The following is a 13,396-nucleotide window of genomic DNA, read 5'->3' as shown; positions in this document are numbered from 1 at the left end:
CTCAGCTTTGCATTAAAAGAAAGACTGTATATACGTCCTCATTAGGATAGGGATTTATGCTAATGAGACTCTAGTTGTAGGGTTTTATTATTAACTGATAATCAGGCCATTTACAGAGTAATGCAAAAGTAATGCAGCAGGTTGTGCGTTACTTACTCCAGAGAGTAATTAAGTAACATAAGCACTTTTTTAGAGTAACGAGTAGCGCTGTAACACATTATTCCTTTACTTAGTCATCTAACTACTACCTCAACACTGATGACCACTAATAAAACTCAAGTTTAATACTAACGTTGCTCTCTGTCTGCCGTGCAAATGGTAACGTGTTTGGAAATATGTCAATGTTTCAAGTGTGTGTCAATAAGAATGTGTTTATGCAGATTTAAATCTCGATCTCAGTCCAAGTGAAATCAATATCCAGCAAGTCATCCATTATAATAATCTAATAACAGTCGCACCAGTCAATTTAGAATGATTTACATCATCTGCTGCATCCCATTGAATAAGGGGAGGTATCGTATACGGTAATCATCATCATTGTCATCAGTCTGTTCAGGTTATGAGTGTCTGATTATTAGTTTAGGAGCTAAATCAATGTGTGGTGTTTTGCAGTGGCTGAATTGTTGGACAGATTATTTTCTCTTTTCGCTTGAACAAACTTGAAAATGGTTAAAACATTTCTGAAGAATTCAGAAGTTTCTAATTATCATAACATTTTAAAAAGTCTACAATATGTAAACATTTTATATGACTGGAGAAAATTCAGTTGCATTTTATATAGTGCCAAAATACAGAAATCAAAGCTAAGAGAAGCTACTTAACCTTCCTCTCGTGTTAGCTTTCTGTTATCATCTCTTATGTTAGCGGGTCGGTTTTGACCCGTGAATTAAATCAGCTATAAAATATACTAAAAACAATAAGTTATCATCCAATTTGTTTCTCATCTCTTGGTTACCTTGTTAGGCTTCCTTATCCATGAAAATGTTGGTTTTAATACCTTTGGCGTGGGCCTCTGGGTCTTTTTTTGTCACTATACCCCTCGATTTCAATTAAAAAAAACTGTAAAATTAACCTCAAGAGAATCATATTAATAAATAAAAGTTTTCTGTGTTACCTGAGTATTACTGAGGGGTATAGGACACATCTCTTAAATAAATCTGTTTTATTGATTTTTTTCATTTTAAGATTAATAACTAAAATGACATCTATGGTGTTACGGGTCAATTCCGACCCATAGACATTTACATCAAGAAAAGACAAAAAAAGTTTGTTTTTTTAGCAGTAGACCTTTAATATAAACTGAAAAAAAGAAAAAGTCCACTCCTCCTTTGTTTTGGTTATAGCCGTGGGTAATTGTGGGCTTTTTATCACTTCCCAATGATACAGCTTCACCTCAGTTTCCTTTGTGAAGTTCTTGTCCGAGGTCATATCTGGTAAAAAATAAAATAAAATATCACAGCTGATATTGTGATCCTGCAGTCCAGTGGTCATATGGAGGACCACACATTTTCATTGTTTCTTCTCAGGGGTGCCACTCGCAGCTTTGACTGTGAAAATCTGTACATTCCAGGCATAGTTGGTTTTTGCATCACAGGCTTCCCAGATTTTTCTGCCGTTTTTCCCTTGCTTACTGGGTATATATTGCCGGAAGGGGCATTTTCCTCAAAAAGTGGACAAGACGTTCATCCACTGTCACTGGCCCTGGGATGAACATCAGTGGTAGAAGCTGCACCCATCTCTCCCAGACATCCCTGATGGGAGCAAGCTTGTCAGACCTCGGTCTGGTCTCTCTGTTGTCAAATCTGAGGACTCTTGAATCAAAATGATATCAAATGTGTGAAGTGACATCGTTGCCCAGAAAATGTTTCTGCCTGTCGATGCATCCCATAGACAATCAGTGGCCTCATTGCAGCATCTGTACACTCCAGCAAGAAGAACACCAACGAAAGCATCCAGGTATTCCTCATCATGTCGCCATGGACTTTTTTTTCCTTCAAGGTTTATCATAGTAATGATGATTCTTTCTAGTGACAATGGCATAAATATCTCAAAACATCTCTTGATGTCACTGACTTTGGTCAGAGCAAACCTTGTGATTCCAGGGGTCATTTTGATGACATTTGCAGCAGCTGCCCTGCCATGTACATCATGAGGTACTGAGCTCCAAAAGATCTTACCATTTTTGGACTTGAATCTTTCAGCAGGGGTAGCTTCAGCACCAGCGACCTCCACCTCTGATCAGATGTGTCTGTGTCTTCTGGATGATAGTCCACATTGCCTTCTTCCGTAGAAACCTGCCCATCTGAATCGCTATGCTGCTCTGTGTCCTCTCCTTCATTTTCACCAAAAATATGATCCTGAACTTAGCTCACTGTGAATCTTCTTCTCATTTTTTGTATGCTGCAAATTGTAAATGTGCACTCTGGAAGTCAAATGGCCACTCAAATAGTGAATTCACCTCACATGCCCGTGTTTATTTTGTTTTGTTTTTGTGCGGGTATACTGCAAAAAACATGCAAAATAAGAATCCCCTAAAGCTCATATGATTAGGAGAGGCGCTTGCTGTAAGCGTTTTAGCTGACAGTGCACTTATGATTTCAGTTTTGGCTTTAATTATTGCTTTATACTCATAATATTATACCTGGGTCGAAACCGACCCTAACAACACAAAGGTCATAATTTCAACTAGGGCATTTTATAATTTAGTGAAAATATTTTTTTTTGTTTTATTTTGTAGAAATAGAGGTTCCTGACAAAGTCAAAAAGCCTTGATACAATAAACAAATGTATGTGATTTTTTTATGCATTTGAAATTTAAAATGGGTCGGTGCCGACCCTAACACGAGAGGAGGGTTAAGTTAAACAGAAATGCTGCACATTGTGCTGTATATGGAGAATTAGGTCAATTTAAGTAGATTAACATGGGTGAATGTTGGATTATTGGTTTTTAGTGTAGATTACTTAATGGAAATAAGAATAAATTTTCCTTTCTTGTGGTTTATTTCTAAAAACAAGTGTTTTCAAGTCACAGCGGATAGTTATACGTTATATTATTATTAATATTATTATTATTATTATTATTATTATTACAGGATTTTCATATTTATGCTGAAAAACTGTCATGGTGAATGAGAGGTGTATATGTGCAGGTAAATACGGGTATATATGGTTGATTTGTTGATAGTTGATGACGATGATGATGTGAAGTGAATGACCCTTTGCCTTGATTGTACTCCGGGAAGGGTTCTAGCCTAGGTCAGCATAACTAAGGGAGGGTCGGGGTCACCTGATCCTGCTCTAACTATAAGCTTTAAACAGAAGCATTAAGCTTAAACCTGCCATCTATAAATGACAATATGTTGAAATGTTTTTTAAGCCTTTTCTAAAAGCCCTGCCTCGTCTCATACATTCCCATCCCCACAGCGATGTCTCTGTTTTTTTGTTGCCGTGCAGGCGTCAGTGCAAAAGCCCAGAGCATGTTCTACAACAATTTCAGAGTTGATTAATCTGTCTTTTTCCAGCAGGCTCATATGAGGCGCAACGCTGTCTGCTTTCTAAAAAAACCAAAAAAAACAACTGACAATCAAATTTTGTGTGTCCCTCTGTTACTAACCCATGTTTCTCTTGGAGTGTCTGGAAAATAAAGACAGTGATCATGATGTTAACCTGTTCTTTGTATTTTTTCTTTCTTTCTCTCTCCCCTTCATGCCTAAAAAAATAGAAGTGGAACAAAAAGGTAACTAAATACCAACAACTTTTCTTTGTCTTTGTCACCTTGCATTTCCATTTGGGCACGCGCTTGCTATTTTCCGGTGACGGGCCGCTACGGCAACTTTTCGTAGGACCATTGTGTTGTTCGCTACTGTGGCTCAACATGCATTTCATGGGGAATATCTGGTTTTTCCATGAAACACCGTTAGGGAATTTCATGTACAGCAGCGTCCAAAATATTAATTAACCTTCCGACCCCGTGCCTTCACTTCTTGTTCATCAGCAGTATCAACCACACGGGTTCTGATATCCAAGCCATCGCAAACCTCCTCGCTGCTGAAATCTCATAACCCCGGCGTGTTTTTATTCCCTGTAATAACTGAAAATTCTTCCAGCTCTGCGTTATCAGCTGCATAATATTAAAGCAGAGGGCTATACAGGTTGATCAATAGCTTGTCCAGTAAGCTGTCAGCATTTTTCATTATACCTCTAACATGATGATGACTATAACCTTCAGGGACTAAAAAGAGTCAATACTAGGGATAAATCATAGCAGCTGTATTCTTACCTTATCAGCACTGTATGATGCTGCAAAACATATGCTAAAGCTACACTTGTGCCCCAGGAGCTTTGCACCGTGTTTGTAGTCTTACCTTTTAACACGACCTGGAGAATTTGTTCGTTGTCAGATGTTAACAATAAAGATGTATCGAAGCCAAACCGCAGAAATGGAATGAGTTTGGCTTTGATACCTGCGCCGCATTATCTTTTTGCACGATGCCATAAATATAAAGCCGGGTTCGAGTTAAAGATGGGATTGAAATCATTAAACGAGTCGAGAGCTCTGCTGAAGTGGCCGAGGCAATGCATTTTTTCCGGTCTCGTTGTAGTCATTAGTTAGTGGCGTGTCGCGAAACCAAAAGCAACGAGAACGAGCAGCGAAGGTGAGTTACAAACGTTTTACCGATGTGACGGGCGGTGCTGTGGTAACGGTTGTGAAGTTCCCCATGAAAGCCATGTGAGCCTTTGTATCGCTCCTCTAATGTCTTCCATTCACTCCTCCATCTCTTGCATCCTTGAAAACAACAAAAAAGCATATTTTACAACCTCCATAGAGCCCAGTGTGCTGTCAGAACAAAGCTTGCCGACTCTGACCTTGTACCCCAGCGCATCTTGTGTTTCTCAACCATAGAAATGGCCCTCTTAGCGTTTAGCTGAGCACCGCTGAGATGTGTGCCGAGGCTGTATGTCAACAGGACGCATCTCGCCACATTTTCACCTGCAGGTAGACAACATGTTTAATCTTAGGAGATTACAAGGGAAAGAAGCCTCTGTGTTTTTTTTGTTTTTTTTTTCTTCCCTGTCTCTTCCTCGACGGAGCCCGCAGCTTTTACCTCTCAATGGATCCACGGCTAGAAGCTGTCAGCGCACTGTCAGGCTGCTGGCCTGCTACAGCGGAGAGAGCCTTCTCGCACACATTGTTTTTATTTCTGATATTCGTCTGGAGCAAACCTGTTGAAAGTGGGGGAAGCTCTTAATTGTGCCTTCTTTTCTGCCTGTGTTTCTCCTTCGTCTGCTGTTTTAGCTTTCGTTGTTACATGTGTTATTGTTTGTACAATTTTAATTGCAGTATTAAACTCTTACGCTGTGTTGTTGTTGTAATTCTGTATGCAGATGCAATCTACTTAGAAAGAAAAGAAAATTATAATTGTCTCAGTCCACGATAATCCATAATGAACTAAAATTAGCTTTCCACCATTGACCCTCTCCAGCTGTATTGGCTTTATCAGATCTGACTACAAACCGGTTTACATATAATTAGTTTATTGTGTGTGGGGCTGTAAATCATGCAACGGGGCTGAAAAATGTCATGTAGGTGAAATAATGGACAGGCTATCATTACACAGATGATGTCACTTTAATTTGTTTTCTTTCTCCTAAATCTCTACCTTGGCCAATAATTGAACTGCAGCTATTTATCAAAAAATTTAGGTTGGGGGGGGGTTGTGTCTTTAATGCTGTTTACTAAGAAGTGCCGCTGGGGTGCTTTAACCAAAGAGAAGAATGAAACCTATTTTCTTCCCTGGCACAGTATCTAATTGGATGTGAAAAGAAGCCATTGTGCAAAGTTTAACTGAAACTAAAGGGAACCAAAATGGTAATTTGTGTGTGTTTCTGTGGGCGAGTTAGTGGTGTTCGGGTAAGTTCCATCAGTGACTTCTGACTCGTTTCTGCTCTGCATTAAGTCAGCAGAGATAACCCTGACTTCATTTACTCTTCTCTCCCTCCAAACTCAAAGCCAGTTTATTCAGACAGATTGTAACTACCCGCCTCTGGGGTCCGGTAACTGTAGTCGAAGTATCATATGTAACAGCTGAAGACTACAGTAAGTAATTGAAAGCAAAGCAGTGCTCACTGCACTGGAGACACTGTTGGAAATAATGAAAAGGCTCATTGTGGGTTGGGTTTTTTTGTTATTGATTGTGTTCTGTTTAATTTTAGTAATAAAATCCAAATAATTCTAACTATCAGTGTTCTTCACGCAAATCTTTTTTTATCTGCTTTTCTTCTAAAACTGCCCATCTTAACACAGATTTCAACCTGTTCAATTTTGTCTCTGATTCGTCTGTCTAATACCTGCCAATGTAACTCTGTAATTGTCTTTCCCCATTTTTGGCTCCTCAGTATTCCTGTGCCCAGGGCTTCTGCGGAAGGTGTACCAGAGCGAGCATCTCTTTGAATCGGACCACCAGTCCGGAGCTTGGTGCAAAGACCCTCTTCAAGCTTCGGATAAGATCTACTACATGCCTTGGACACCCTACCGCACGGACACCTTGACCGAATACTCATCCAAAGAAGACTTTGTCGCTGGAAGGCCGACAACGACCTACAAGCTTCCGCATCGCGTTGACGGAACGGGCTTTGTGGTCTACGACGGGGCGCTCTTCTTCAACAAGGAGCGCACACGCAACATTGTCAAGTTTGACCTGCGAACTCGCATCAAGAGCGGCGAGGCCATCATAGCCAACGCCAACTACCACGACACGTCGCCGTACCGCTGGGGAGGGAAATCAGACATTGATTTGGCTGTTGACGAAAACGGCCTGTGGGTGATTTACGCGACCGAGCAGAACAACGGGCGGATTGTGATCAGCCAACTCAATCCCTACACACTGCGCGTTGAGGGGACCTGGGACACGGCGTATGACAAGCGTTCGGCATCCAACGCCTTCATGATTTGCGGAATCCTTTATGTGGTGAAGTCGGTGTATGAGGATGATGACAATGAAGCGACGGGAAACAAGATCGATTACATCTACAACACAGAACTCAGTAAAGACGGCTTCCTGGACATCCCTTTCCCCAACTCCTATCAGTACATTGCTGCTGTGGATTATAACCCCAGGGACAATCTGCTGTATGTTTGGAACAATTACCACGTTGTCAAGTACTCTCTTGATTTTGGAGCATTGGACAACAGGCTAGGTAAGACCAGCTTCTTTATTTTTCATACACATGAAATGGCACTGAAAGACTTGAAGGTGTAAGAGAATCTGAATGCATAGGAACATCACATGAGCAGTGGATTTGATTTGCACACATAGAATTTGAAATGAGGATCTCATTAAATTTGAATTGTTACTTTTTTTTCTGCAATGAAACAATGATGCAATTTCAGATGGCAGGCACGTAGCAGAATCCTAGCCTTCTGGCTAGGTGTCATTCCCAGTGTGTTTATCAATGTTTGACCAAAATTTGACCAGTGATTCCCAGCTTATTATTTTTTTTATCCACTACCCTTTCATTTTAAAAATAAGCCGTAAAAGCATTCTGATGTCAACGACTTTCAGACGTGCCCTCCTTTTCATGTGTCTGATTCCATCTGAATGAGTCACTTTTCCATAAAAGTCATGGCGGCTTCAGGTTGAACCTACTAACGTTTTTGTATTGCATTCACCGCTGAATGAAGTCACATTAATGGAAAGGCACGTACAAGACAAGTACTGCATATGTGTCTCATTCATTTATTCAGATCACTGAAAGATATGATTTTGAGAGCGTGCTAAACAGCAGAAACATGAAAAAAAATCTAATTAATTAATCTCGCAGAAATCTAAAGGAAGTCTTTTTTCAGACCCTGAGCTGTCACAGAATAACAGTTTATGAGCTGAACTTTAATAATCATCTTATTTTGTTACTACACTTTGCCTCCCTTCCCTTCTACAATAACCACATAGACTGTGTATCACTTGCGGTCATGTAGTACATAATATTGGATGAGCGACTATATGAGGAAGCTGAATGCAACAATGACCTGTCTGGGTTCATAGTGAGCTCATTGCTATACGATCTGACATGCCTACCGGAATGTCAAACTGAATTTACATCAAGGGCCAGATGCACTCTACTTTGAACTTACTGTAAGAAAAGTAAATTTCTTTAAAATTTATTGGAATTTCCAACCCTTTAATTGTTTATCTGTTACTTAATTACTTTGGTGTAGCATGAATGACAATTCAAGCTTAAAATTGATGAAAATACAGTTAAAATGTCAAGATCTTTGAACTCCGTCCAGATTGGACTTGAGGTTGGGTTGATTCTGTCCCCCGGGCCTTATGTTTGACACCCCTACCCTGGGCGATGAGTGATTTTACTTTACTAATGACTCTTTTGATCTCACCCCAGCTATTTTTAAACTTTTTATTAGCGTGTTTGTTCTGGCTGACACTTTTTATGTGTTGCGTGAAGAACAGCTTGGCATGGCACGTCTTGTTTTTGTCGGATTTTGGTCAAACACTGATAAACATATGCATTTATACTTAAAGAGTGTGTGGGCTAGTGGCAATTGGCTGTGGGGTATGGTGCTCAGTGTATTTTGATTCGTCCCAAATTGGAAGCGAAGCACAGTTTAACACATGGCGACGTACTGCAGACAGATGACTATTAAAAACTGTGCCTAGCATAAATCTAAGCACCATTTTTAGCATTCATATGATGTGTTTTCTTTCATCACATGTAACAATAGGAGAAAAGATTTTTTAGGCACAGAAATAATAATTCTATTGTCTTAAATTCTCAGGCGCGTCGCACATTTTCCGTTTAACTCGAGAGTTTTTCCGCACATTCTTTAGCCACAGGCTTAGGGCTTTTATTCAGTCTGGCTGTTGACTTTGAAAAAGGAACAAGTGACTGCTCACATTAAACTTCCCAGAACTCTTTTGAAAAGTCTAATTTCTCCACTCCATTGTTCTTTTTATAAATTGGTGCTTGTTGGGAAGCATAAAACGGAGAAAAAGAACCTGTTTTGACACACCAAGGTAATTCTTTGCGCTATCTCATCAACAGCTCCAGTCAAAAATGTCACAAGTTATTTGACTGTGAAATCCTTACTCCTGCTTTCTCTATGGAGCTTTATTCTACCTGCCGCTTGCCAGTTTAATTTATTTTCTTTAGCTGGCTGCTACTTTTCTCAAAAATTTTTTTTTTTTTTTTTTTTACACATCGAGTCACGCTCCAGCACACCCTGTAATGCATTCATTCTTTCAGTGGCCGTACTTACAGCGTTCACTTTTGACGATGCATGACTGTCCAAAATGTAATATGTCGTAGTTAAGGACCTTAGAGTGGTGTTATGTGCTTTTTATATTAGATGGTTCGGCGTTTATACGCAGTGGTCACACATTTCTGTCATGTAGAAACTTGCAAGTGCAAAGTCTCAGCAGCAGACTTCCAGTGAGAAGTGTTTGATTGTGTTATTGGCTGCTGTTGCAGAACAGGCTGCCCTCCAAAGAGTCTGCTGCATAAATATAGATAGTAAAATGTTGCATTAAGTGAATGGATGGAGTTGCAGAGCAAATATAAACGTCAGATAAACAGACTGATCGAGGAATGAAAGAGTGATTGAATGGGCTCCAGAGTAAGGAAGGATACAGACTTAATCTGAATAAAGCACTGGCTGTTAGCTTCCACATGGTTGTCTCTCACGAGTAGCCTAATTTTAAGATGGCAGGATAGTCACAACCACATTGTTTGAATCAGCATCGGCGTACCACTTCACTGCACACAAATTAGTCTGTACTCGCAGCTGTATTGCATTGTTTCTTCCATTAATTTGCTAGTCCGGTGAGGATGCGCAAAGAGGAAACCTGGAAACATCTGTCAGAGAAAAGCACAACGATGAACCAGCTGAGAAAGTGTGGAAAATGAGGATATGATTCCTTTTGATGCAACAATGTGAGTTGTTTTTAAGCTAAAAAGAAATGCTAAGTGTTAGTTGTAGTTCATTCTGAGTCATTGTTGTCATTCAGCGAGCCCAGAACAAATGATTCGATGAACCACAGAACACTAGAGAGTCAAAAGCCGATGTAGTCTCTTCCTTTTCCTGCAAACATGAGCTTCTGAAATTTGATCCAGTGTCATGATCACAGTGCCTGTTAGCGCTTACAGAAAGGTGTCATTCTCTGATCGCACTAACACAAGCTCATTTCCACTTGTGCTTCCACTTCCACGAGCATGCCTGACCTGCCACAGCAGTGGAGCATGGTACATGGGCAACAGAGCAGCAGATACATGGCCAGACCCACAGCTGGGGCTCCATTGCCGTATGCCCAGGGTACAGCACATGTTACGGGGGGAGTAGGTTGGGGCAGGGGGATGATGACTGGAATTGCCAAAACCACATTACAACCTTAAAAAATGTGTCCAATTTAAAAAATCTACAAATTAGGTTGGATGTGCACACTGGCTGTGAGCTTCACTTAATTGTCCACTTGCAGCCTCCTCAACAAGCCGACCAGTATTTTGATCCAGACAGGATGTTTTTAAAGACAGATGATCCATGCACAAGTGTGCTCGTCTGATAATTAATTTCATTAACTTGCAGTAGAAAGTGTAGCTTTTAGTAGGCAGATATAAAAGCTCTGTTATCACTTTTCATGATCGCATTCAATGCTGATTATGTGAGGACAGCTGAAATAAATTTGCTGTGTTAATATTTTTAAAGCATAAATGAAAATAAAGCTTGAGGACAACACTACATGAATGGTTAGTAAGCATGCATGCAAGCATGAACTTAAAAAAAAAAACATGGTGGTAAATGGAAAATATTACAAAGGCCAAAGCAACCTCTCTAGAGCATGTTGATCTGACAGTAGCTGACTCTCAACTATCCATCAGCCAGCGCTTCAAATTCACCTTTTGTAGTGTTTTTCACCTCCTCCATCACTTTGCGATTCAGCTCAATCATCTCCTTCACTGAGGACAGACTTCACGGGATTGTTTTAGGACTACGAAGATTGCCGCCCAGCAAGTTGAGGAGCTGCATGAAATTAGTATCAACGCTGTTAGTTGAAGACCAGGCAGCCAAAAGAAAAAAAAAAAAAAGAAATCCTTGAAAAAATTGATGTTCCAATGAAACCAAATATGTCCCATCACATGGACAATTTTCTTACTGAAGGACTGCCACGGGTAACAACTGAAAACAATTACTCCTTCTCTCAACTGCTTTATGTTTACTGTCATTGGTTCTCATCCAACAAAGTGCTAATGAATAACCCTGAAACAGATCCTGAAATGGTTCATTTGGAAATATACCAGTTTTTAGGTTTGTACCTTGCTTAGAAAATACCAAATCAAACATATTTTAACTAACAGTTTCAACTAGTACGACCCATCTCAGCTGGACTTTACGCTAATCAGCAAAGGTAATTATGCTAACATGCTAAACGACATGTTAGCATATTATTCACTTAAAAAAGACCTCCTTTAGATAAACAAACACGATAACTAATTATCGTTTGTATTTTGATGCTACTGTGTTCTCACTATATACTGGAGTGTATACTGGGGTTAAATATATTTAACCTCGCTCCTGATTTTTAGCACTGCATGTAGCGCAAACAACAGTCAAGTCAAAAACGGACTTTTACTTTGCGGGTTTTCATCCAACGCAGTAGAGACAACAGAAATGACACTGTGTAGTTCTGTTCTAACTATTCATTAAGTCACTAAGGATCACTGTTTCAAAGAGAAGACTGCCATTAATTAAATAAAAGAACAATAAAGTAGATTCAGAGCATCAGAAGACACACAAAAGCTGATGTTGGAATTCGGTGTAATGAATTGTGCATTTGTTGGCTTTACAATTTGTTGGCTTTACATTCTTGAATGAACAGATCAACCCTAACTTGACCGCAATTCCCTGCGTCATTTAAAACATGCGACCCAAGATGCTGTAGAACAGGTTACAGAGCTGAGTCATTTTCACATATTTATTGACTCTCAAGCTACAAATTTCTGAGCAGATCTCAGTAAATGTAATAAAGTTGCTTCATTTACCGTCTGTAACTTTGCAAATTCTGGGTAAAAGAGAGGCAGCGCACTGCAAACAGTGCTCCGCAGGAAATCAGAAAATATCCATTATCAAAGCAGACTGTTTTCTTACTCTCGCAGCAACGTTAAGTGGGGGTGAAATTTAAATCTGGCATGTTATGCTATTTGTATTTTTATGTTTAGTTTGATCACCTGTCTGTGAAGAGGAATATATGAGATTATTATGCATATTAATTTAATTTAAAAAACACATTGAAATGTTCTTGTAAACTGTGGTTATGATTAAGTTTTGGAATCTTCTAGTCGTAATTAATAGTTCATAATTATTCTATAAACATTACATTGATGTAATAAATATTCTAACAGCTTTCAGAATATATAAGATCCCTCTAGTTCATGATTTACTACCGTGCCGGGAAAAAACAACAAACAATAAAAGGACCCCTTTTGACAAATGATACCCTGCCTCTGATTGTAATACTAAATTCTTAAGTCATTACAACAGTTTAAAACAATGAGATATGTATATAACCTCAAAAGCTTTAAAAATAGTGCCCCTGCTAGCAAACTAGCTAGCTTGCTAATTGAGAAGCTAGCTAGCTAGCTAAATATCCCTCTCAAAATTGTCTGTTGATTGTTGATCCCTCTCAAAATTGTCTGATCTTCCCTTATGCTGCCAAGATGGCAATCATCTTGAAATATATACAGCTGTTCACAATACTATTTTTTTAACCTTTTTTTCTTTTTATATGTTCTTAAATACACTTATGTAAGCCTAAACATGGAAGCACGTGATTTCCTTTTGCAGTATGTGTCTTGATCTTAGCGATGAATATTTTTGCGTAGCTCGCTTCCAATGAAGTTATCTCCACAATGACGGTATCAGTTACAAAACTATAAAGCTTTTTTCCTGACAAACTTAGCTGTGGAAAGGACTTTCTCCAGGCCTCGACTTTACCAGACTAACCTCTGTGCTGTCTGCCACAGTGAGCATGAGGCGCTCGCTGCATTAACTCCACAGGACAGGAAAGGCAAGGGCAGCCACATGAGAAAATTTGCCTCAGCCTCTCTCACCTGCTGCTGCTGTCTGTAGCAGTAACATACCATCGATAAGTTAATATTCCAAGCTGCTTCCACAGCCTTTTTATGCCGGCGTAACACCAAGACTCTGAGAGATTTCTATGTTTAGCCTCACATCATCGATTAAACATTATAATTAGAGGTGGGAATCACCATACATCCCACGATACGATATTTTCACAATACTTAACGCACGATACGATATTATTGCAATTTTTTTTAATATTTTGCGATATTCAGATTCTGTACAGAAAGGTAAACTTTATCAATATTC

At 39.5% G+C, this 13,396-nt stretch overlaps 1 protein-coding gene across 14 annotated transcripts in view; it reads left to right on the top strand.

The window, feature by feature from the left end:
• Nucleotides 1-13,396, top strand: part of LOC147335858 (adhesion G protein-coupled receptor L3) — a 264,385-nt gene that overhangs the window by 148,588 nt on the left and 102,401 nt on the right. For 12 of the 14 annotated variants that reach the window (XM_086283038.1, XM_086283063.1, XM_086283029.1 and 9 more), the window contains exons 6-7: nt 3,722-3,736; nt 6,397-7,197. In XM_086283038.1, coding sequence (XP_086139164.1) covers nt 3,722-3,736; nt 6,397-7,197 — 816 coding nt within the window. The remainder of the gene's footprint in view (nt 1-3,721; nt 3,737-6,396; nt 7,198-13,396) is intronic. The other 2 variants (XM_086283022.1, XM_086283121.1) reach the window with 1 other exon arrangement.

The sequence above is a fragment of the Aulonocara sp. 'chitande type north' Nkhata Bay genome, linkage group LG3, assembly GCF_057382095.1.
Source record: "Aulonocara sp. 'chitande type north' Nkhata Bay isolate Kocher_YH1m ecotype deep benthic linkage group LG3, A_spYH_male_GT1.1, whole genome shotgun sequence".
NCBI lineage: Eukaryota > Metazoa > Chordata > Actinopteri > Cichliformes > Cichlidae > Aulonocara > Aulonocara sp. 'chitande type north' Nkhata Bay.
This window is presented reverse-complemented; position numbering and strand designations above follow the sequence as displayed.